General features: G+C 46.6%; 1 protein-coding gene across 2 annotated transcripts in view; it reads left to right on the top strand.

Moving 5' to 3' along the window:
• Positions 1-26,789, top strand: part of HEATR1 (HEAT repeat containing 1) — a 1,158,897-nt gene that overhangs the window by 669,946 nt on the left and 462,162 nt on the right. For both annotated transcript variants that reach the window (XM_069607931.1, XM_069607932.1), the window contains exon 25: positions 4,813-4,925. In XM_069607931.1, the coding sequence (XP_069464032.1) occupies positions 4,813-4,925 (113 nt within the window). The remainder of the gene's footprint in view (positions 1-4,812; positions 4,926-26,789) is intronic.

Raw genomic sequence — 26,789 nt, 5'->3', positions numbered from 1 at the left:
GTGTTGTACATGTGTTATGTACATAGTTAGTGTGAGTGGTATCCTGTCTAGGGTGTTTGGCAAGAAGGGGTTTCAGGGTTTTATAACTGGGAGGATTTGTATAATGACAACATGCAATCCGGGATTTAGGAATTATAGGGTCTTCCTCACATGGAAGGGAAGAATACCACATCTCCTTGACAGCCATCTCCTCCCTCGTAATACCACCCCCAGCGTCAGGATCAGGTAGCGGCTACCATCCCCTGGCCACATGGGAGGGATCAGTGATAACACTACAGGATTCATCACACATTGCTCTGTGCCATTACCCTGCACCTTCCCTGTGGATAGTGCTGTAGTCCTAGGATTAAAGTCCCCTGTATCTAGCAGTACATAGTGCACCTACCAGGCACCCTTCACACTGGGTCAGTGCTGTGGGACAGGGATATAATAAGCTTACTGCACTTGGGATCTAGCATTATTACCATTTCCATACAATTTTCCCACTGGGTTAATGCTGCAGGCCCATACTCTCGAATCTACCCTTCAGTGCTGCGCAGCGGATCATTCACCATGCCAAGCAGCTCCAAGGGCAGTATGGCGCACCATAAACCTTGCTCACCCCTCGTCCTTCCCCCCCATCCCCTCCTCTGCCCTGCCCCCTTCTCCTCCCTCCTCTACCCCCTCCATATGGTCACCCCTCAGGGACGAACCCCCCACACCTATCCAGATATTTCCCACTACACCTCCTACACAGACCTCTGACCAAACCATCCCAGTCCCCCCACACCCTGTCCAGCACCCTCCCTTTCTCCACCCAGGGGATATCTGCCCCTACCCTCACCCACCCTCTTAGCCTGCCTTCACTGCATCCCTATCCGGGGGCCAGCAACCACCATCCAACTAATTGCCCCCTCTGCAGCAAATAGCCTTCTTAGCAGCAGTGTCTCATGCATCCTAATTAACGCCTGATCTGTCACCAACAATCTAAACAAAATATACGACTTTCCTCCAAAGGCCCTTACATTCTTTTCATCACAGAAACCGGATTCTCAGGGACATCCGACAACATTGTGCATGAGGCATGTGCCCCAGGCTACTCTCTAAATGTGCACAATAGAAACAGCAGGGCAGGCGTGATTGCAACCGTCCACAAATCACACTTTGAGGAACAAGCCTGCAATATCTCATTACCCGCTCTTACCCACAGTTTTTTACTCATATACAGGCCACCAGGCTACAACAAACTTTGCAGATGCCTTAAGCACTCTCTAGCGGCCATCCTTATGGCTGACCCCTCCCTCGCCATGCAAGGAGATCTCCACATATGGTTCGATGTCCCGCATAACCCATGACACGACCACTCCAGGGCAACCTGTGAGCCCTCCACATGACGCAACTGATATCGGGTGTCACACACTCCACAGAACATACCCTTGAAGTCAGCTCCTCTAACCTAGTCTCCACGCTCCTGTCCCTCTCCCCCCCGACCCTCCTGCCACTAATTGGGATGGGACCACACAGCCATCTTCTTTTATTTATTTATTTGTAATGCACGTAGAGAAGGCCCGCAGGCATAATAGCGCAGGGACATGACGGGAAAAAAAACCCACCAAGAAAGCAGACAGGGAGGATCAGGAGGGGGGAGGGATCAAAGCGCTTTGAAACACATTGTGTATAGGCGCTATATGAATAAACTATCAGATCATATCACCTAAAAAGGACAGATTTTAGGTATTGTTTAAATTTCCCAGGCTCTTAGGTAGGAAGGTAGGTCATTCAACTGTATTGGTGCCGTATGAGGGAAAGAACCTGGGCCACAATGGCCAGCTTAGCCTTGGGAATAAGAAGGCGGTTGGAATTATTTGACCGGAGAACTCTCCTTGCTGTTAGCCATTCTACTTTGTGAGGTAGCTGGGACATTTCCAGTGAAGACATTGATGTGTGATGCAGATGGCCCAATAGGTCCAATAGGTCACTCTGCTTTCCACCGGATGCCAATGAAGGGCCCTCCTTGCGTTGAGACATGATCGGATTTCTGTAGGCCTTCCACCACTCACAGCATTGTTTTGAACAACCTGAAGGCAGGCCAGCTCACCCTTACAGGTGCCCTGGAGAAGGCTTGCACAGTAGTCTATGCAGTCCCCAATAATTGCCCTGGCAAAGGTGGTGCAATTGGATCTATTAAAAAAAGGCCTAATTTGTGCCAGCAGTTTTAAGTAGTAGGCTGAGCTGCAGCCGAGGCTGCTGATGTGTGCTATCATGGATAGTTCCTGGTCAAGGACGACACCCAGGGTTTTCACTTTGGGGAGAGCTATGATAGTACAACCTGAGATGTTAAAGGCCTGGTATTCTTCTCACTCGACAGCAATCCCTTCTCCCTGCTTGACTAACCCTGGACCACCCACCCGCTTTCTGTTGTGGAACAAGGGTCATAGTAACTACAGACGTGTGCGGCAACTCCTTGTTTGCCTCCCTGCACAATCTCACTCTCCAGGGAGGTCTGCCCTCCATCAGCCATTTTGACCATTGGCTCTCCAATGCCCTCAGACTTCTCGCTCCCTTCAGATCCTCCTCCCACAGAGGACAATTCCCCCAGATAGTTCACCCCATCTCTCAAATCCCTCAAAACACAAAGCCACATCCTGGAACACAGATGGCGGGCCGACCTGTCTCCACAGAATAGAGCTGCATATGCCTGGCAGATCAAAGCCTACAAGGCAGAAATTCGGAAGGCCAAAAAATCCTACTACTGGAACAGAACCTCTAATGCCCGTAACCGCTAGTAAGGAACTCCACAAGATCTCAGAATTCAAGGCCCTTTCTTGAACTTCCTCCACCCCTCCTACTCCCAAGCACTTTGTAAAGTCCTCTCAGACCACTTGCACAATATAACAGTGGAAAGAAACTCTACCACCAGCGCTAAACTTTCAGCGCTTCCGCCGTGATCGCTTGCACCCAAACATGAAAGTTGTGACATCCTGGCAGGAGAGTGAACCAGGGGTGAAAGGAGAAGTGAGAAACGACAAACCCAAGGGGTTAGAAACCCCACCTTGAAAGTGTAGAATAATAATGAAAAGGGAAGACCCATACCCCTGTATAAGGATAAACTATAAAACCCTGGCAGGAGAGTATACTAGGGAGAGAAGAAGAACCGAGAAGAGCACAGGGGTCAGAACCCCTCTTTTTGAAAAGTGCAACAGAACTATATCTTCACAGTTTAAAATAGTAATCCGTATTCAAAGGGAAGAGCCATACCCCTTATTTAGAGGAAGCTACAATACCCTAGCAGGAGAGTATACCAGAGAGAGAGAGAGAGAGAGAGAGAGGGGGGGGGAGTAAAAGCAAGAAACCATAGCACTTGATGCAAACAGGGAAAAACCTTACCCCTTTTGAATAATAAGGGAAAACAAAAGAACTGACGAAACAGTGAGGCCCTGGCAGGAGAGTAAACCAGGGGTAAAAGAAGGTAATTGAATAAAACCGAAGTTGTGGAACAGTGAGTGTAAACCCGAGGGAGAAGAAGGAAATCCCTGTTTCTTCTGAATGATAAAAAGACTGTTATTAAGTGAAGACTGAAGGGACTCAAAGGTGGAATAATTCAACCCCGCCCCCCCCACAGCCCCTTTTTTTTTTAAACTGAGAAACTGAGCTGACAAAGTGGCTAAAAAGAGTAATCAGGGAGAGAGTCCTCTCCTTGTGAAACATCAGAATATTGTTGACTTTACAGGATGTACCGGAAAGATTGTAAGAAACCAGAAGAAACATAGAAGGGAGAGCACCTTTCCTGGTGGAATAATCATTCTTTTAGTTTCTGCACTTTAGAACTTTCTTTGGAACTTCAAGAATAAGCTATTCGTTTATAGTTTAAAGAAATCCCCATTTTCACCTTATATTTAGTTTAGCATGTAAGGGTCAGTTTAGGGTTTTGGACACAATACGGAGGGTGCTTTTTGTTAAACATCAGGCGTTCATTAGCTTTGTTAAGTCATGGAAACCCCCCATAGACCTAGGGACAGGTAGTATTTCCCGAACCACTCGTATTATTTTGATAAGTTTATAACCAACACTAAAGATGCCACTGTGTCCCAATCTTACTCTTGACCCCTTATAGGGTACATGGAAATTATGGAGTGAAAGATGCCAAAAGAGAAATCTTTCCAACAGTACCAATAGCCACATTCAAGGCACACATCAGACGGTCGGGCGAGGGTGGGGGTTACTGTAACAGTACCCCTCCCCCCCACTCCTCCTGTCTGGATGAAGTGCCTGACCCTGTCACACTGGCAGAAATTAAGTACAGTGCTGATTTATTTTTCTTCCCATGTCCATTATTCTATGCTGCAAATATAGATAGAATGCACTGCCTCTTCACTATGTGTCACACTCTAAGCCAAGCCAAACCTGTTGAAATTCAGGAAAATACATCCATCAACACCTCACACCACCATCTCTGGCCTCTGTGATCATATGTCTGTGGCATGCAACTGCAGAAGGATTTCATTGCGTTTTCAGGCACTGTATACAGAAAATCAGACTGTTTTAGTAAAATAATGTTAATGCCCTATAGGAGTTTTTACAGGTTGCAACATTGTCCCTTTCATTGTGAAACTTTGGTGAATAGCGGATGTTCATTGAGAGAATGCTTTTTGGAGCTGCTGTTGGTGGTCCAGTCTTGAGAACTACAACCCTTCGCATGATTTGGAGTTATTGTCTGGTCCTTTCACTGCTATATGCTCTGTCATGTGCCCTAGAACTCAGTAGTTACTTTGTTGGAGTGTCTGGTAAATATGCTGCACCAGGTACTAACGCGTGTTTTACTTTTCTATGTAGATTGTAGTTGATGCTGAGCAGATTAGTCAAGAGCTAGAGCATCAGGAGAAGAATAAGAATCTCGGTACTGTGCGTCAAACCAGGCGACAGAAAATGCTTGTGCACCAAAAAAAGTAAGACCTGAAAAGTATTTTTTTTTTTTTACTTGCTTCTACTTATATGATGCATTGTTACGCTTGAACCAATGACTCAAGGAATCTTGTACAAAAAACAAATTAGTGGTATGCTGAAGTGATTTTGAAAAACATGAATATTTATTTCTTCTCCTTGATGAAGTGCAGACTACAATTGTAGAATAATCTTGTTTTTGCTGTCCCAGAATGCTGTTAGGATTTGGCTAGGGAGACTAACCTGTTGTGTCCCCATCAGTTACATGTGACTGTTAGGAAAGATTTTATTTTTGCTGCTTTCCTCCCAAAGACGTCTATGGGGCACCCATTCTATTTGCTTGTTGTGAGGAGAGTGTCTCTTTTAGGCAACTTTTCCTCCATATTCTATGGACCCCCTGTTTGGCAGAGTTTGTATGCAGTACCCTTTGGGACCGCTACACACAAGTATGACTACAGGTGTAGGCAAAACCAACCTTTGATATAAGTCTGTACTACACAGGTTTTGGTAGCGGAGCTGAGCAGCCAGGCTCATCTCAAGAGGGGGAATGTGAGCTGTAAGGATGTTACACAGAGGTCTACAATCACAAGTATTCAAATAAAGTTTTATTGGTTAAACACTTATTTAAGCAATATGCCCCGAGCGGCGGGGGCATTACCGACTCATGTAATGCCCCGGGGCCCATAGTTATAGGCCCATGCAAAGCGAGGGCCTTAATGAAGGGGCATTTTGCTATTAGTACCCTGCGAGGGGCATATTGCTATTAGTACCCCGGCCTGCAATATCTGCAGAAGTGTCCCCAGCGCGTTCGCACCCGAAAAAAATCAGCAGAAGGTAAGTGGTGTGTGTGGGGGGAGGAAGGGGGTAGGTGGGGAAAGAAAAAAAGTTTTTTAAAAAGAAAACGTACCTGTGTCCCCAGTGGGGGACGATGGCAGCCTCCAGCAGTGTGGAGGTCCGTAGCGGGGATGGCCACGCTTAGTCTCCACATGGCTGGAGGCTGCCATCGACCCCCCCCCTCCACCCCAGCAGGGACAAAGGAGCAAGAAGATAAGTGGGGTAGGGAGGATGGAGGAAAGGGGGAAAAAAAGCCTTACCCGAGCCCCCAGTGGGGGGCCAAGGCAGCCTCTCAGCCGTGGGGAGGCTCAAAGCAGGGATGGGCTGCCACGCTCCCCCCGCCGAGGACAAGGCGGCTGGAATCCCAGCCGAGAATCAAAGGATTCTCGGCCGGGTAACGACCCGGCGAGAGCCAATTAGAATGCGTGTTATATTCTGCTTGACTCTCGCCGGGTACTAATTTATTCAACAGTCAGTTATAAAACATTCACTAGTAGGAGGCAATCTATATCACACAAAAATATACTTTAGTACTTTACACTGTACGTTTCTGTGGCATTTAAACTACTTTGAAGGACGATCAAAGATGCATAGGTTAATAAAAAGAAGATTACAGTTACTCTTAGGCAGCGCAAATACTTTGTGTTCACCAGAGGAGGCAATTCAATGCAATAGGTTAGGCCAAGTTCTCAGTAGTAGTTCGTAAAAGAAAGATTCATATGTTGGGTCACAAGCTGACTAGGCCTGCAAGTTGCCAAAGTTCCAAGCACTTTTGCAGTGAGAGGTAAGTTTTCTCTCGGTCGGGTTTTCACAGTACCTTATAATGAAGAAAAAGATGCAGCTGAAGACTTCTGTTCCTGGCAGTTCCTGCAGATCTCGCTGTTCCTGAGCCTCAGTCGTGGGGACAAGAGGTAGGATGTTGGGGGACCCCTCCACTGCACTGGGACTGGTCAAAGCTGGCACTTGGCTAATCTTCGATTCCGGTAGCTGTAGACAAGTACACAAACTGGTGTCTCTCTCCCTGGTTATTCGGTTTCCTGCAGCACTCTGAGGAAAATACAACCAGCTCCGAGAATGGTATCCAGGTGCCTTACGAGGTGATTGGTCCCACCAACTCAAAGGGAGAAGTCGTCCTTGCAGGGCTTGTCTGTCGAGCTGAACTTGGCGATTCCGACCTGCAGCAGGGCTTCACCAGGCAAATCAACGGTCCAGGAGTTGCAGCAGCCGTCTGTTAGGCAGAATTGCATGCAGTACCCTCTGGGACCACCACACAATTGGGACTAGAGGTGTAAGCAAGACCAACCTTTTTGTTGAAGTCTGTACCACACAGTTTGTTGGTAGCGATATGAGCAGCCATGCTTATTTCAAGCGTGAATGTGAGCAGTACAAGTAGTTACACTGAGGACTTTCAATCACAGTGGTTCAAGTAGACACTTATACTCAAGGTTTCTTCGTAAAACACGTATTCATTTTTCTGATGCTTGTTAATCTGCTTAGAATCCCATTCTGTGCATATGGTCCGACATCCAGTGGTAACCGCAGAGTATTGCATCTTGTCTTTCGGGGACCGAAATGGGACGTCGGCATAGGCGTGCCTGTAACACTATCCCTATCGTGATGTCTGTAGTAGCCAAAATCCCTCACGCGCCGAGGTCCCTCAAATTGTTTTTTTCCACCCAGATAACTGGTCGCCCTATAGCGTAGCTCTTACTAGAGACATTGTTCATCTTTACCGAATTGTCAGTTTATTCCCCGTTAAGTCACTTCGCCCAACAAGAACATCTTTGACGAAGACTACGGGGGAATAGTCTACGGCTGCGGATTTGGGCACATAAGATCCGGTGGCCGGATTTTCCACGTGGTCGGACCCTCTGGCCGACCTATACAGTAGGGAGAGTGAGGTTGGGGTGGCCATATTGTTTAGTAAGTCTTTCCTCCTTTCCCCTCTTTTCCCTGTTGGTCTGGTCATCCTTCCCTTTTGCTATGGAAAGGACTCCCTTTAGATTCTGCCCTAAGTGTAGGGTCAGATATCCTTGGAAGGACGAACACAGGACATGTAACGCCTGTCTCCCCCTAGAGCATGACGAGAAGCGGCGTGCAAACTCCTTTGGCCTAAGACCCTTAAGGAGCGCTGTGTAAAGCGGTGGGCTGCGTACGGTATGTCAGGCGTGGAGCCCCCAACGCCACGCAAGCTGAAAGTGACGGGGGTACTTTGGATGACCAAACGTCCAATGCGGATGTTGTAGACCTTGAGGCGGACGCTTCTAGGCCCGCCACGCCCGTCCCCGACCCTTCCAGGCTTGACTCTGATCTTGCTACAATGACTACACCCGGCGACAGGGGCGTACAAGCGCATCTCACTAAGTGCACAACCCCTATGCCAATTTCGACGCCTTCGTCGAAAAAGGCGAAAGCGCCAATGGGGCCGTGGAAAACTTCGCTGGTTCCCTCAGATCGTTCAGATCCAAAGCCTTCCCCGCATCTGCAGCAGCATTTTGCGGCTGGGCAATCTAAACAAACTAAGGGTGCTACTCCGAAACCTACACGCGTCGAAGTGCGGGAGCCCAATGCTTCGACGGTTTGGTTTCCAAGGCCTCAGTAGGCCCGAAAACTACGGCTGGCCTCTACCCGGAAAACCGACTGCTAGGCCCTCTAGTGCCGCGGACGGTATTACAACTGCCGACAAATCATCTGAGCCTTTGTCTCAAGATGATTCGGTGACTATCGAAAGTAGCATCGGAAAAATCACGGTGGCGGTGGGCCTTACTCCGGTTCCACCTACGGTGATGGGCCAAGCCGCGGAAATATTTTCGGTGGATTGGGTTCCCGATTCCGATGAGGCTTACGAAGATAGTCGAGAGCCTCTTTCCGACACCCTGAGAGATTCCTCTCAACGCCGCCGTGCAGAGAACGTCGTTTCTCCTCACGTAGGCCCGTTTGGTTCCTCTAAATGGACTACAGAAAAATTCGAGGGGTGTATGGATTGGCTGGAGCAGATTATCAGTTCCTCTGATCATCCTCCACCGAAAAGGGCTCGGGTAGACCCTAACGTCCAAATTCAGGAAGATCAGTCTCATGTTTTCCAACAGGAAGAAGTGGTCCAGATGAACACATATAGAGACCTCTATAATGAAGAGGAAGAAGCTTCTTCTACGCAAAACTGAGGAAGATCAACAGGATACTACGGACAACTGGGTGGAAACCCAGCAGGAAGGTCAAGACCCATGGACACAGCAAGATCAGGACACTGATGTTTTGTGCCTAGACTCTCCTCCGTTCACACCGGTTCGCCAGGCCTCTCCTGTAGATGACCAAATGGCATTCAACTCCATGTTGAAGAAAGCAGCTGAATACTTCAAAATTGCCACTCAAGAGGCGGTACCTGAGCAGGATTTCGTGGAGGATATTAAAGAAAAGCCTCAGGCGTGTAATCCATCCCCCTCCTTAACTCTGTTAAGAGACGGGTAGCTCCCTCATTGGTCTCACCTGCTCAGACACGGGCAGTGAACCCCAGAGTCGAAAAACTATTCCGACCTTCTCCTTCCGACCCTCTATATATCAAAGGGCCCGCCACCCCAGATTCACTGGTAGTGATACCACTCGTAAGAGGGCAGGGGTATCCCTTGCCACGGGAGAATCCCCACCGGACAAGGAGTCTAAGCAGCTGTATGCCCTGGTTAAACGTCACGTCAGCAACTGCATACACCATACAGGTTGCTAATAATACTTCGAGGGGATTGGGTCCTCCGACGTATTCCATATCTATGACATGTAATCACCACAGCTGTGCTGCGGTGATTACATGTCATAGATATGGAATACGTCGTCGGACCATCCCATCGAAAGAACGTTACCAGGTAAGAAAGTAACTTGTTCTACTCTATTAGCAAACTATGCTGATGCCCAATGGAATTTGCTCCAGGAAGGCCTCCGAGAGGTTCCCAAACCTGCCAAGTCAAAGCTTCTCTCCGTTGTAACGGAGGGAAGACTAGTTAACCAGAATGTGGTGAAAAATACACTGGACACTGTGGAAACTGCAGGCTGGTCTCTTGCACAAGGGACCCTACTGAAAAGACACGCTTGGCTGTGTACATCAGGATTTAGACCCGAGACTTGGGCGTCACTCATTAATAAACCCATTGAGGAGACTAACCTCTTCGGGAAAGCAGTAGATGAGGCTTTAGAAACAGCCAAGAAGGAGCATGAGACGATTAGATCTCTGCATGAAATTACACAGAAACCCTCCTCCCAGAGGGGTAATAACTCTCGGCGGTCCTTTCGAGGGCAAGCCCATGCTGGTCAAAACAACTACGGCATGGGTAATTTCAACACAAATCAAACATCTGGAAGCCCCACTTACCCTCAAAGTGTCAGAAACGCGGCAAAGGTAGAGGCAGAGGCCCCAATCCCAGAGGAGCCATGGCCTCTGGTCAGAAATGAACACCGGTAAGAGATCGATTGTTACAGGAAATGTGACTTTTATATGTTGGACCTTGTTTTTTGAGCACCATCTTTCTTTTGGAAGCAACCCTTTGCTCGCATTGCATCTTCAGATGTGCTGGACCCTGTCGTTGTTATCGACCATTAAACCATGACATGGGATAGGGGGGGGGCGGGTGTGGGAGGTGGGGTGGAGGGGAGGAGAGAGTTGCGACCTCACTTTGATAAATATCATTGTTTGCATTTTTTTTTAATTATGTCATAATTGTAAAACTCCAATAAAAACAAATTTTCAAAAAGAAATGAACACCAAGTCCAGGCCCCCTCCCATGTCACCCCGGTCGGGGGGTGATTAACATCTTTCCTCAGGGCATGGGAGGGGATGACTTCTGACTAGTGGGTCTTAAAGACGGTCGCCCACGGTTACTGCGTGGAATTCGCCCGACCTCCACAGTGCAGACCGCCATGCTTACGGCGCCTTTCACCGGACCATCTGGAGATCCTGATCCAAGAGGTGGAAGCACTGCTGGGAAAGGACGCCATAGAAGCTGTCCCTATTCTTCAGGTAAACAAGGGTATTTATTCAGTGTACTTCCTTGTACCCAAAAAAGGATCTCACCATGCGTCCTTTTCTAGACCTGCGCCCAGCGAACAAGTTTATAAAACCCCAGAGGTGTTGCATGGTAACACTGCAGGAGGTGATCCCATTGCTGAAACAAGGGGACTTCATGGCAACATTGGACATGAAAGATGCATACTTTCATATTTCAATGTTGCCAGCGCACAGAAAATATCTGAGGTTCATGATCCAGGACAAACATTACCAATTCAAAGTACTCCCCTTCGGCATCGCCTCGGTGCCAAGGGTGTTTACCAAAGTCCTGGCAGTGGCAGCAGCACACCTGCGCAGACTATCAGTCCCAGTTTACCCTTACATCGACAACTGGCTCATCACGGGGGACTCGTTCGAATCTTGTTTTTCGAGCACCCAAAAAACAGATGATCTCCTGGTCAGCCTGGGTTTCTCGATCAACGAAAAGAAATCCAGTTTAGTCCCCAGCCAAGTAAAACAATTTCTGGGAGCTCTAATTTGGACGGAAGACAGTTTTGTCTTCCCCTCCAGCGAGAGGGTTCAGAACATGTTTTCACAGATCCCTCAATATGTAGCTAGTCGGGAGTTGATGGTACGCAAAGCAATGCGCTTGCCAGGAATGATGGCGTCATGCATATACTTGGTTCCCCACGCGCAGCTGCGCATGCGTCCCATGCAAGAGTGGCTCAATAGCCAGAGGTGTCAGGCCAGCGGACAATGGCAAGATCTGGTATCTCGCCAGCCCTCGTTCTCTCTCTGCAGTGGTGGTCAAGAGACAGCCTCTCGAAGGGGAAGACCTTCACCACCCCTGCAGTGGAAGCCACTCTCGCGACAGACGGATCTCTCACAGGGTGGGGAGCTCATCTGCTTCAACAGACAGCGCACAGAGTTTGGTCTCCTCAAGTTGCGTCCAATCATATAAACTTACTGGAGCTGTTAGCGGTGTTCAAAACTTTGAAAGCCTTTCGGGTGCAACTGCAAGGGAAGACAGTGCTGATTCTGATGGACAGCACTACAGCTATGTATTACCTGAACAAACAGGGGGGCACTCACTCTCCAGAGCTATCCAAGCTGTCCCACAACATTTGGATATGGGCTCTCAAACACAAGATGTTTCTGTTGTCCCAACATGTTCCAGGGGAACTCCATCTTCTATCAGACGTACTCGGCAGAGATTTCCCTCTGCCCAAAGAATACGAATGACGACTGCACGAAGACATTGTGTCCAACGTCTTCGCAGAATTGGGGATTCCAGAGATCGACCTGTTCGCTACTCAGGAGAGCGCCCAATGCCAAGACTACGCCTGTAGGTACCCCCAGAACCGATCCAAGGGGAACGGTCTCTGGATAACATGGTCGGGGAGATTTGTCTACGCTCCTCCCCCGCACCCCCAGACTCCCCTTCTCAACAAGATAGTGCACAAGATGCACCAGGAAGCAGTTACCATGATACTGGTGGCCCCCATGTGGGCCCGCCAACCCTGGTTTGCGAACCTGATGGAAATGTCCCTCTCCCCGCCAGTCAAGCTACCCTGCCCGTACAACATGTTGTCTCAGGACAGGGTGGAGACCCTACACCCATGCCCACAATTCTGAACTTAGCGGCCTGGCTCCTGAGATCATAGAGTTTGGGCACCTGCAACTCCCTCGGGAGTGCATGGACATACTCAGAGAAGCGAGAAAACCTAATACACGTTATTGTTATGCCAGCAAATGGAAACGTTTTGTCATCTGGTGCAATTCCAAGGGCGTCAATCCCATCGATTGCTCACCCTCACACATCGTGCTGTATCCAACCCACCTGTTGGACACTGGGTTAGTATTCAATTCCCTAAAGGTTCATCTGGCTGCTCTGTCAGCCTACACCACATCACAACAAAAGGTGTTGTGGTGGAAAATACCGGTGATTAAATCCTTTATGGAAGGGGTTAAGAGAATTTATCCTCCCATTTCTCACCAGCCCCTGGATGGAATCTGAATATGGTTTTGACCAGGCTCATGGGAGCTCCCTTTGAGCCTATGCCTAAAGCAAGTCTGAAAGACCTAACTTATAAAACAGCCTTCTTAGTGGCTATCACTTCTATCAGAAGGGTTAGCGAACTACAGGCTCTTTCTGTTCTTGACCCCTTTGTTACAGTCCACAAAGATAAGGTAGTTCTGCGCACACATCCCAGGTTACGCCTAAATTCATCTCGAAGTTCCATGTGAACCAATCTATCGAACTACCCACTTTCTTCCAGAACCCTACTAACATGGCCGAAAGAAGCCTTCACACACTAGACGTGTGCAGGGCAGTCATGTTTTACCTGGAAAGAACCAAACCAGTAAGGAAGACTAAACAATTCTTCGTTTCAGTGCTAGCTGGTAGAGAAGGGGATCCTGTCTCTAAATCGGCTATCTCGAGGTGGATTGTCAAATACATCACACTATGTTACACTCTTGCTATGAGAGAACTGCCCTTCAAGCCTAGAGCACACTCTACTCGAGTCCATTTTGCAAAGCGGCAACCTGGAGTTCTGTACACACCTTTACAAAACACTATTGCTTAGACACTCATTCTAGGTCTAATTCTCAGGTGGGACAAGCAGTACTAAGTCATCTTTTCTCTACTGTTCCTTCTCACAACCCACCTCCAACTCCGGGTACTGCTCGCTAGTCTATGCCCAGCATGTGATTCTAAGCAGATTAACAAACATCAGAAGACATGCATTACTCACCGTAATAGCATTTCTGATGATTGTATCTGCTTAGATTCACATGCGCCCTCCCTACCTCTCCGCTCGGGGTGGAAGGAACATAGATGTTTTACTACTTTCTCTCTTTATGTACGCACTCACTATAGCCTTGGGCTCCGTCATGGCAGAAAAAATACAATCGGTGGGACCTCGGCACGTGAGGGATTTTGGGTACTACACACGTCACAATGGGGATAGTGTTACAGACACGCCTATGCCGACGTCCCCTTTCGGTCCCCGAAAGACAAGATGCAATACTCCGCGGTTATCACTGGATGTCGGACCATATACACAGCATGTGAATCTAAGCAGATACAATCATAAGAAATGCTATTACGGTAAGTAATGCAATCATTTCCACAATCATTTATAAAACATTTCACTAGAAGAAGACAACTTAATATTATAGACCAAATACACTTCAATACAAAAGTTTTTGAGACAGTTTGAGCTCCCCTGAAAAAGTAGCAAAATGGCAGTTCAGTTACTTGGCAGTGAACAAAAAGAACAAAAGTAAGTAGAATAGATTATATATACTTTCTAGGCATTGCAAATAGTTTCAGTTCACCAGAATAGTTCAATTCAAGTCAATAGGCCAGGCCAAAGTCAATGGGCTAGTGTTCTGGATAGGAAAGAGCAGTTCTGGTATCAAACGGTAAAGTCTTTGCAAAAGTTCTCAGAAGTAGTTTAGGTGAAAAAGAATCATTTGTGGGGTCACAAGCTGATTAGGCCTGCAAGTTGTGAAAGTTTCACGAACTTTCTTCTCCACGAGAGTTGCGTTCTCTGTCTTCTCTCAATCGGGTTGGTACAGTACTTTTGTGTGAAGAAAACAAATGTTGCTGAAGTCGTGGTTCCTGGCAGTTCGTGCAGATCTCGCTATTCCTGAGCGTCAGTCGGGGGGACAAGAGGGAGGACGTCGGGGGACTCCTGCACTGCATGGGATCGTTGAAGAACGCAAACAAAATGAACTCACTTCAGTTCCAGTAGCTGTAGATTCAAGAACACAAACTGGTGTCCCTCTCCCTGGCTAAACCTAACCATCCTTGAGAATGGTATCTAGGTGTCTCACAAGTTGATTGGTCCCACCAACTCAAAGGAAGTAGCCATCCTTGAAGGAGCTTCTCTGTCGAATGAAGTTTGGCAATTCGGACCTGCAGCAGGGCTTCACCGGGCAAACCAATGGTCCAGGAGTTGGAGCAGCCGTCCTATTCCAGCTAGTCTTTGGTTCTTTCATTCCAGTGGTCGACTCTGCCTTCCGGTCCATGAGACTCGCCTTTTAAACAGTTTTCTCCCTTTCATTCCAGCCTAGCTGTCACTCACCCAGCAGGGTGGCTGTCCTGGCCGGACAGTCAGCCAGCCAATCACGCCAGAGTGCATTTGGGTCTCCTAGGAGACTAAGCACAGGGAGTTTCGTGCACCTCCCTCACTCCTGCCCACACCAGACACTCAGACGCCAAGGGCGGACTTAGTCCTGAAGCCCACCAAAGGCAAACAAACAAAGGGACCAAACCTGGTTTGGCGTGCAGAGACAAACACTGGAAGGACCTTTCCAAAAAGGAAAGGCGAAAAAAGAAGTCCGGGACTTGTTTAAACAATGGGCGCTCAGATGCCATCTTGAAAAACATGGCTCCCGCGATTTTTAGCTACCGGTGTTTGCAGTCGGGAAAACTCATGGTAGTTTGTTTTAAAACCACTGCCACCAGCCATTTCAAGAGGAAAGGGTAGCATTTGACTGCTCAATGAGTTTCTAGACACAGGGGATACTATGTAACCCCTCCAGCACTCTAATGTAAGATAGGGTGTGCTGGGTATAGCAATTTGAAAAGACTAGTAAAGTTTATCCCAGATAAGTTATTTAAACCTTGGGACACACATGAAAAGATGATGCCTATTGAGTGGTCTAAAACTCCATAATCAAAGAACACTAGAGTAAAACGCACATAAAAATACACAAGAGTGGGGAAAAAGGGTCACACACTCTCCAGGTAAAAAAAATCAAGTCCTCAAAATCCAGCAAAGTTGCTGGGAGTCTCTAGGATGAAGGGAATTAGCACATTTTTGAGAATTCTACCTAACGCTCCACACCTCTTGCCTTTTATTTTTTCACTTTGTCCTGACTTTTTACACTGAAGTTTCACTTGCATTTTTGGGGAACTGACTAGTCCTTCGGACTGTCCTTACTGGGAAACTGTTTACCTTTTGTCATTTTAAATGTTATTTGTTTGGTTTACTTTTTCATGTTGCAAGAATCTTTCAATGCAGTGCAATTGGGTTACTTTTGTATAGCCCTAGACCTGTACCAAAGGGAATTTTTGGTTGCTTTTAAATGTGCCTAAAGACAAGCTGGTGAATGCAGTTACATTTTTTCAATTTTTGCTATATTTTTAGATAGCTGATTCACGTTTACTGCATTTGCCTACTAACTGTGGCTAGTGTTGTAAGATGGCCATGCCATGAGTTTTTTCACTTGTTCCTTGGCCATTTTGTTCTTTTGTGTCAAGAGTCAACAGAATTCCCAGGTGGGCTATACCTCCGCCCCCAAGCACCAGTCAGAGAGAGAATACAAGACTCCCTAACCAGTTATTGGGGCCACAGATGAGGACTGGACCTGTAGCGCGGATCCCGGCTGCAAAAGGAGAACAAAGGATAAGGTTAACTCCACTATTAGTTAGCACAGAGTATTAAGTGACTGTGAGCCAGTCGAATAAACCTACCTAGTGGGAACACCAACTGTATCCAAAGAGATGAGCAGCTGTCCTGCAGAAAGAAGGGTGCGTGGAGGGCCACAGTTCCTGGGTGAACTCCATTACAGTAGTCGATAGCAATAGGTATCTGTTCAGAGTCAATGTACCTTGGACAGAACAGTTCTGAGTGCAATATCCAGGAACGCTCCCCCCCCCCCAAAAAAAGTTGAACGTGTTGAAAAGGTCCAGCAGAAAGTTCTGATATGCCAAAACAGAATGGTAATCTAAGGCAAAATCCAGGAAAGCAGAAGCAGGGGTTAAAAGCCAAAAAAAGCGGTAATTCAAAGCACCAAATCTTCAAAGCTAAGAGTAATCCAAGAGGAAGTCCAGCAGAACACAGCCAGGGGTCCGAAAACACAAGAGCCAGAGAAACAAGATGAACGAGCCACACGCCACTCACAGGAACGTTGAGAAGCACAATCATGCAATTTGCTGAGGCTTTTATAGTGTTGCTTGGTTGGGGTCATGTGACAGGAGTAGCGCAACGTCTTCGCGCTCTGGCATGGAGGAGGCGCATGGCAACCTCCAAGCGCGTAGGAGAGACCGTGCACAGAGCCTGAGGGAACGCCAGTCGCCGCAGGCAGGCTGAGCGGGAGCCCTGCGGCAACCCCACAGACACCGCAGGCAGCGCAAGGAGGAGGAAGAGGAACCCCCGGCCTGGAGCGAGTGCAAGGGAGGAGCGCAACCCCGATGCCAGGGAGCTGGTGAGGGCATGACATTTTGCTTTCTTCCTATCTTCTCAGGAATTCCCTTTTTATGGTCATGCATTTGCCCAGGAAACCAGTGCTTGTCACGGGCTGGTGCATGTCGTGTGTTGGGACCCAGGAAATGGGTTGGAACTCTCTGGTCCCAATCTACTTACTGGTGCCAGTATGTCTGGGTGTGCATGCATGAGACAGTCGCACCTTGGTCCCTGATTGTACCACTGCTGATGTGCATGTGTGGGGCAGATCTTTGCATTGTTTGGGCCGAGAATGATCACTCGCCTGAATTTGGGATAAGAAGAGGAGTCCTGGAGCCATTCCAACATATCGGAAGAGGAGACAAGTATCCTGTGTAGCTATACAGATGATGGAAGACCGGAGTGTTTGGGAGATTTCATTTTTATGCTACTCCCCTCTCTTAGTTGGACCACCAGCATTTTTGCTGGACTTCTGGACCTTTTTCTTTCTGTCCTGAATAAGCGGGGCCTTATCCCCCCCCCCCCCCCCCTCAGTCATTCTTATGGGCTCTGATTTTTGGAACTCTGTTCTCTATGTTGTACCTTTTCTATGTAGTCTGCTTTCCTCCATATCTTTTAAGGCTTCTGTGGTTAACCATATGTGCACCTTTGAGATTCTTTAACTATCTTTATGAACTATTGTCCTTAAGGATACTTTGTGTCACTCCTAAAACTTTATCCTATGAGAGATTAGCACACACCATCCTATGTGGAGTGCTAAGGGGATACTGAGTATCCCCCTTCTCTCTGCTCCTGTGACTCTTTTAGTCACATAGACAAACCTATAGTTATGGCTGGTGGCAGTGGACTTGTTCTACCAACTATTGTGCTATTTTCTACCGCAGACTGTATTCAGTCTGTTATGCACAATAGGGTCACCTATGTTCTAACATGGTGGCTCCCTTCATTTTTCACCATTTCTTTCGTGGTTGTTCTTTGTTAGCCCTTTCTGGCAGGGGATGGTCTGAATGTGTTTTTTGCCTTTATCGGGAACCCTTGGGTGTCCCCGCCTACGCTCCAGAATGTCTGCGAAGTCAGGAAGCAGGGGAAGAGTCTAGTACTCCCCTGCCCTTTGTCTGCTAGAGTGCCTGAATGGAACCAGTTCCCACTGGGGAGGACTGGCTGTCCTGATTGGACAGCCACCCGCCCTTTTCTGAGTAAAATCTTTTTCTACCTTTTCACAGGTTTACGTAAAAAGTATTGCCAAAGGCAGCAGTTACAAAACAATTAAAAGTTCTTCAAACGTTTAATGGGTGCAGATGGGGGTGCAGGTAAGTACTGTTGTAACTTACCCCCAAACTCCAATTTTTTCTCAGACTTTGCAGATCGTTCGAGGCTATCCAGAGGTCAGTTTTCCCACTGTCTATTCCGATCACAGATGCCAAGGAACTGCGGGTGTTGTAAGAAGTTCTGGTCGGGTCCAGGAACTTGTGCCAACTGTTCCTGTAGTTGAATGCTGCAAACATTGATGCTTACCTCCTCTAGGTACTTGACCAGATGCAGGAAAGCTGGTTTCTGCGACAGTCACCGATGCACGGTGACAGCAGCCATCACGGATATCGCGTTGGAAGAAAACCTATCTCTGGACCCTTGGATGCTGGGACACCGAAATTACGCAGCAAGGCTACTTAAAGGATAAGCTGAAAACCCCTGAAGTTCCGAGGCAAAACGTGGAACATCAATGCTTCTACCACTGTAGCACAAACTAAAGTTGGTCAGTCCACCGGATGACGGCCCAGAAGTGCTTCCGAAGGTAACCAAGAAGACTATGAGAATGGTTGTTCCCACTATTATACTATAAGGGTCTTCTAAGAACAGTAACAAGACAGCGCTCCAATGGGACTGCAGCAAACGATGGTCGCCAGGCCTTCTCGGGATCTGTCCTCAGTTCGTCTGATGTCTTCACTGCTATGCCGGATACTTGGCTCCTCTTCAGATCTCTGGGGAATGGCTGCAGCCACTGCTTCTTATTCAAAGCCTTAGATGAGCACAGAAACTCAGCCCATGTTCACTGACTAGGGTGGCCTCCTAAACCCTGTCCACCAGGCCAGAGTTTAGAAATCCATCTTAACAGTCGTTTTGAACCCTGTCCTGACTTTTTGGAAGTCAGTAAAGCCTTCTGCTTTACTTCCTTTGCCTGTTTGCGCATTTTTATGGGCAAGCTGGCCAGTCCCTAAAACTATCAGTGTGGAGAGACTCTCTCTCTCTGTGAATTTCATGTATTGTTACAATTACACACATCACCTTACAGTGAATTGGAGTTAGGATACTTTGTTTCCTTATCGTTTTGTAGAATTACATTTTGGTTACTTTTACACTGTGCACAAGACAAGCTTTGATGTACGGATGAACGTTCCATGAGTTTTTTTGATTGTTCTGTGGCCATATTGTTTGTTGGCCTTCTTCGTGCCTTCTCAGGTAAGGAAATGCTTTCTATGGAATGCCCTTTAACAGTGAACAAAGTGGCTTTTGTGGGCTAAGGGGCGGTTTGTGTATGTGACCAGAGGTGGGAGGGTCTAATCCCAATCCACATTCCTGTTGCCCAAGTGTCTGTTGCTCGGTGTTTGCAACTATCCTTTTTTTTAAATCCTGACCTGCCTTTTTGAAGGGCAGTAAACTTCAACTTCCCTTTTGCTTGTTTTTTATTGGAAAAACTGATGAGTCCTTCAGACTGTTAGTTCTGGGAAATTGTGTTTCCCTTTTGAATTCTTGTGTTTTTACATTGCACTCAGCACCTTGCAGTGCAATGGGGATACTTTTAAAACAAATATTTTTAACCTTTTACACTTGAGATTTTTGGTTACTTTTATGTGTCTAAAGGCGAGCAGGTGGCAGCAGTTACATTTGTACTGTTTTTGCTTTACTTTTCTTATGCACATTAACGTTTCCCGTGTATAGCTATTAAATGTGGCTAGTGCCCTAAAATTGTGTGTGTGCGTGTCTGTCTGTCTGTTTGTGAGTCTGTCTGTGAGTCTGTGAGTCTGTGAGTCTGTGAGTGTCAGAAAACCCGACCAGGTTTCGATAACCAAAAGGTTTGTGGAATGAAATGAGGAGACAAAGGGACTTGTTCCATTGTTATCCTATGAAGGAAAAGGGAGACAGATACTCTGTATTTACTTACCCTTCAGACTCTGATTTTCCCCGATGTCATTGTGGATTGTCTGGGGTGGCTGGGGGCTCGATCGTCCATCATTGGTTCCGTTGAGTGGTACCCAGGAGTTGCAGGTTCGAGGATTCTTCCGGTCGGGTGCAGCAGCAAGAGACAACCTCTGTCGATTAAGAAATGTAAAAAACACCCATGCAGGCCATTTCAGGAGACGTTAGTTTGGAGAAAGGTGAGTTCCAGCGATGGTCTCCCCACACAGGCAATGACCCGCGTCCTTCCAGTCGCGGTCACAGAAGCTGCTCCACAACAGAATCCCTTTATGCTGGTACGTTGAAATTCAGGGAGAAGGCGACTTATGGCACAAGCTGGCAACCACTGAAGTTCCAGACTCTCTAATGTAGAATGGTGTTGCTTCTAGCGAGGTAGCCTACGAAGGAGTGGAGACTAGTTGGTCCCACTAGTACAAGGGCTGAAGCACCCCTCAGTGAACTCGGAGATCAGGTAGTCAAACAGGGCTTGACCAGGCCAGAGACATAAGGAATGCTTGGTCACTTCAGTAGGCTTCTTAGGATCTTCTTTGGGGTATTTGTTAAGTTTGGTTTCCATATTTATGCTAAATCTCCCTCACCTGTGAGATACCCAGCACTTTTTGTTGGATTTGTGAATTATTTTTCTATGTTCCTGAGTGAGTGGGAACCTGTTTCCCCACCTATCGTTTCTTTTACTCTTTCCTTTATTTCTGGAATTATACTTTACTATAACTCTTGGACGTCTACATTTTATTATTGCAGCACACTGCACTTGTGTTCACTGTTGTTGGGGAACCCCTTGGGCTTCCCTTTGTATTTTCTCTTGGGTTCCTTGTGTGAACTACTGTTTCCAAGGGTAGAAAGATACCTTTTATGATTTGTGCAATCCCAATTGGGAGATCAGCACACCCCACCTTATGTGGAGTGCTGAGGCGATCCACTGTATCCCCCTTCTCACTGCCCCTGTAACATTTCTGCTACAGTGATATGCATACTTTTATGGCTGAACCAGTTCCCAATGGGGGGGGTGGGGGGGGGGGCAGGCTGTCCTAAATGGACAGCCAGACTGACCCTTTCTGTAAACTGCAGGGAGTGTTTGCAGAGCTGGTCCTTTTAAATACTTCGATCTAGGAAACCGCTGACAAGTCAACCACTGGAACCAAATCCGAAGATGAAGAAACAATGGCTGTAACCATTTCCAGCGACGGTAGAACCTGCTGTGTAACCAGAGCCCGATGTAACCCTTCCTTCCAATCGACCTGGGGGTCCTGAATGCGACAAATCCTACCTAGAGGCTGGTGAGATCCACTGGTCTCAGGAAGACCTGCATTTTGAGCCATCCCACAACGTGCTGCAACCTTTCTGGCCTGCAAACCGCCAAATATCCTGGGGCCTCAAGCCAGTGTGCGGTGCATAGTCTTCCGAAGTCCGATTCCATCCAAAACTTTAGTGGACTCCTTCTGGACCTCCAGAGACACTATTCGAATCCCTGACATCCTGTCACCAAAATGCAGGATCGTGAGATTGGAGAGAATCTGACCGGCGATATTCGTTCTTCATCTGGCTCCTGTAAAAGGATGCCAGATTTCACAGAGCCGTGAGAATCCGTGAAGAAACCTTAACTAGAAGCCTCCTCTGATGACTGCTGCTGCAAGTGCCCATCCAGTGCCCAGTTCTTTCATCACAAAACCAACAATCCAGGGACCGGGTGCTGTGCTTCTGTATCCTGAAGGCATCCTTTTAGAAGCTCTTCTTTTCTCTGAAGGTACTGTGTTGGCTTGGGTAATACTACCTTAAGCCTTGTGTGAATCCTGTGAGGCTGGGGGGGTGATTTGTGTGGTTGGTAGTTTGCCCATACCACTTGCTCGGGCCTAATGCTGGAATGCATATAGGGAGCCTTCTATGAAGTCCCTAAACACCTTCAACCAAATCTAAAGTGAATACTTATTTATTTAAGAAGATCTCCTGTGGAACTCTGACTTTCCTGCAACTGAACCCTATCCTGGCCTGCCTACAGCTGGCACCTAGACCACTAGTGTCCATCTTCTGCCTCCGAGAAAAATCATGTTATAGACTAGGGAAGGACTTTAAAAGATTAGGCTTCTGTCTTGAAAGGTGTAACATACGTAAAAGTACTTACTCGCTAAAGAAATTAGTGTGGTAACTATCTCTCTAATAGAATAAGTTACAAAGTGTCATTATGTGTATACTTATCTTTGAGTTGCATTCTGCCCCTCTAATAAGTATATATGTTATTTTACTTACTTTGAATGGTGTTTCCCCCTTCTGAAAATTAATTGGTGTTTGTACTGTTTTTAGTATTCTGAACTGAATGAGTGTAAAAGCATACCAATAGGGTTTATCTGCCTTGAACTACATTGTGTCCTTCTTAAAATGTACCGTTGGGGGTTGCTTTTCCCAGATCTGCTTTATACAGATCTAAAACAGTGTATACTTACCCTGAAATTGCTGTTTGCTCCTTAAGAAAGTATATACAGCATTTTACTGTAAGAAGTGTCGGTGCAAGCCACTACTAGTTAAGTACACTTGAAAAGTAATAAGTGTTGATACTGTTTTATTATTTTGAACTGAATGAGTGTATGAGCTTTCCAATAGTATTTACCTGCTTTGAACAACAGATCGCCATTCTTAAAGTGTACCATTAGGTTTTGCTTTCCCTAATCTGCTTTATACATATCTAAAACAGTCTTGAAGTTAATACTAGTGTTATGAGTTGCTTGTAGCCCCACTTAAAAGTATATGGGTCTTTACTTACCTTGAATAGCTGCTGCTCTTCTAAACTTGTTACACTGGGTCTGGCTTTTACTGAATTGCTTAGTGCATTCTAAAATAGTTATTGAGTGTTCATACTTATCATTCAGTAGCTTAAGGCCCCTCCAGAAAGTATGAATTAGTTTACTAGCTCTGAGCTGTGTTGTACAAAGTAATATTTGTTACAAGGTGTATACTTTTAAGTGGGTTGGTTTATTAAGAGATTTCTGTAACTGAGTGTTACTGCATGAACAGACGGGGTCTACTATCCTTGAATTACGGATTGTATTCTAAAGTATATATAACCTAGCTTTACTCCACAGGAATATCTCACTGCCATTCTGAATGTGTAATAGCTTTGCCCCACCTTGACTGCTTGTAGTAATCTAAATAAGGTTAGACTTAGGTTTGTAAACCAGAAGTATTGAGTTTGTTTTTATAATTGTGTTTATATGCGCATGTTCTAAAACCTAATTCCCCAGGATTTAGCTTGGCCTACTTGTATTTAAATAAACCCTTTATTTTTACAATACATAGTGTTTCAGTGTTCCTTTGGACCATATATATGCTACAATTTCTTTGTACCAAGCTGCAGCCCTCTCTCCCTCCTAAAATGAACCTGGCTACTCTGTCTATGCTACCAAATGTTCTCAGATGGTACAACCTTACACCAACAGTGGATTTATGTACTGCCTCAGATATATGGTTTTCTTAAGCCCTTAGTTGGACTTAAGAAAAACATTTGTTACTTTTATGAAGCCCTTAGTTGCACTTTAGAAAAACTGTTACTGAATCATGCTTTCCTCCAACCTTTTTTTAATTTTGTATTATTTGTTCATGGTTTAGCAAAACCTTGACAAAATATTACGCATATACTGTTGGGTAGAAGTGGACCCCCCAACCCTGCACCCACGGCTTCTGGGGTTCCTGGGGTAGAGGAGGCCCAACACCTTCCTTTTGCCACAAGGAATGCAGCAGAGTTCAGTCAAGCAGCATGTTTCAAACTGTTTTATTTCTGGCCAGCAAACACACACATAGGTATTTGTGCACTGCGAAAATCCAGGCACACACACTCAGAAGGACTGGCTTGCAAGCCAGTTTTGTAACACACCAGCATCATGCTGACATCACAAATTGATTGGCTGCTGAGTGATTGGCCACAAATAGTTCCCTTATAGGAATCATTTTAACTGGCTTACGTTGTCAGAGGGGCTGGCTTTTACTGTTTCCCATTACCTAATATTAAAATGTTGCATTGTGAAAGCCTTCCCATTGGTTTAGTTGAGCAAGGCTCTCCACCCCTGGGGCCTCAAGTGGTGATTGGCCAGAGCTGGTGTCTCAAGGCTTGAGACCAAATCTGCTCCAAGGTCGAAATGTGTGTTTCCCCCCATACAAGTAACTGTCTCTTGTGCGTCATAAATATGTGTGAATCACCACTGCCTTTTGAATGCACTTGCTTTTAAATGCGACATGCAAGCATTCTTGTTACACATTGTTTCAAATCATGTCTGGCCTTTGCAAGCTTGTCTTTTCGTTCTTATAGAAAACATGATGACACCGTGCTCTGTGCTCTGAATTACTCGTATTTATGAAGAATAAAAAATGCTCGTCTGCCAGAGTTCACTATCGTTCAAAGAAAAAGAATGTTATCTTGCTTCACGACCTTGAGCTGAGCTGGGCTTGCAAGATGCATACCCGTGTCTCGCGCCGTTCCAGCGCCACTGGACATCAGTGAGACAAGGGTATTTGGCTGTAATGTCCTGAGGCCGGGCATGGCTTGCACTGTGCAATTTGATAATGCATGAATTAATGAGTTGCAGTGCTGTTAGGTGGCTCAATGCTTTTGCTTTTCCATGGGGTTAATTCATGTGAATATCTGCAAGCCTTTGAACAGGAATTCTTGTGTTTTGCAGATTCTGCATGGCGGTATTGCTGCATTGAGGCTAATGTAGCATGTCGTTTTAGCACTTTTAATCAATACTGTCATTTAAAGTGTCTCTGCTAGCACCCAGAAGCTCTTCATCCACTCTGGGCAAGGTTTGTGTTATCTTAAGGTTGCAGTGTTGGTGAAGTGGGTGTCTTTCAGTATATTTGTCACCCATGGGCGCACTGGGGACTGGTGCAAAATGGTGAGTGTGCTCCTTATTCTTCCTGCTGTTCTTTCCAGTTCATGCATCTGGGGTGAGGAGGGGGCAGCAGTAGATTTCACATTTTCCTCTTCAGTCCCCACTCTGGTCGACTTGTCGACCACACCACCAAGCAACATTCATCTTCTTTCGGTCAGCATATCTTTATCACTCCTCTGAGGTGTCCATAACAGTTCACATGATTGTCAAGGAACAGAACATGTAGACATATGCTCCTTCCGTATTGCACCACGCTCACTTCCCTTCATACTTCCTTGGATCACAGGCAGTGTCCATCTTTATTACAACTGGAACCAGGTCACACCCTGCTATCGTCTCCCTTAATCTGTTTCTTCCTTTCATCATGTCATCCATTGTTCCTCCTATGCTCACACCCATCAGTATTTGCATTCCGACCACGTCTTCTGCTGTTTTCTTACATCTTACAATGCATCTTGATCTTGCACAGGGATGCTGCTCTCAGTACTAGTGCTCCAGGTATCGCCTTCAAGCCATCAGCCAGCCATGATGGCATTCATGACCATAGATATGTTAGCCAGCTCTGGTTCTTCCCTGTTCCTCGTGCTTCGTCCTGCATCTTTGCATGCTATTCTGGAGCGTCGCAGCACCAACCTTAGTGCTCACAGCTCTTCTTTTATGGCGTTAAACGCATTTACTGTCTAATTCGTGGTTACTATTTACTCCCGACATGTTATTCGTATCCATTTGGCAATTGTTTGTCGGTTTCCTGGTATTAGTGATGCAAAGAACATCTGTGTTCTGCTGAACAGTCTGTGCTGGTACTTCTTCCAATGTTGCTTCTGGTTGGCTTGAGAAGTAGTCCCCCCCCCCTTTTGTCTGCACCCCCCCCCCCCCCTGTTCACTCATCTGTCTGTTTGGCCTGTTGGTGCTCTGTTCAGGAATCTCTTCTTCCTTCTGTTGTTTTCCATCTTGGGGAAGTCGTCAAGCTTCACGTCTTCCTTTGGCACCACCAACGAAGGCAAGTTGATGTGCACCAATTAACATTCTCCTCCCCAATTTGGTGGCAGTTCCTCATAAGCTTTAGATCCACACACCCAACAGTGGTTTATGAGCACTGCTGTTGCTGCTCCCATTGCTGTAATTATCTCCACCTTCTTGCATTCTACATTTCTGCCTACTTCATTACCGTTATGCTGGTAACATAAGGCTGGTGTCTTCAGGGGAATTATTGGCATACGTCCATCTTCATTCTCCACTCAAGTCACTGACTTTGCACTCCTGTCCCACTCTGTTAGGCACTTATCATTTCCTTCTTGCAGCTTTGCTCACTGGTGCATTGCTAGGGTCAGTGCATTACTTCCTACCACTCCATCCTCCCAGCCATCATTAGCGTATACATGTCCATAAATCAATATCTGTTGTCTTTCCCAGCAGCCATGTTCTCCTCCCCTCTCCTTTACTCTTGTCCATGGGCATGTCTATTCCTTCAGCATGATAGTCTGTTTCTTCTGTCTCTGGACCCTTTGTTACATACTGTAGCCTTTCATTGAGCTGCCAGTAATTGTTCATCATTGCTAATGTCTCGATGTAATTGCTCTTCATAGGGGAAGGTCCCTTTTGGCATCCACCTCAATATTGTTGTCTTCCCTTGGAATCTTTCTTGCATTTGGAACACTGCGAGATACATCAGCGTTGTGCTCTTGCTGCTGGTATTTTCAGTTGCAATTAATTTCTTGAGGCACTCAAGGCATAGGTTATTAAAGAGCAGACAGGACAGCTCTCCCCAGT

The sequence above is a fragment of the Ambystoma mexicanum genome, chromosome 4q (genome assembly GCF_040938575.1).
Source record: "Ambystoma mexicanum isolate Mex_15411 chromosome 4q, UKY_AmexF1_1, whole genome shotgun sequence".
Taxonomy (NCBI): domain Eukaryota; kingdom Metazoa; phylum Chordata; class Amphibia; order Caudata; family Ambystomatidae; genus Ambystoma; species Ambystoma mexicanum.
The sequence above is the reverse complement of the archived record's forward strand: the minus strand, read 5'-3'. Positions and strand labels throughout refer to the sequence as shown.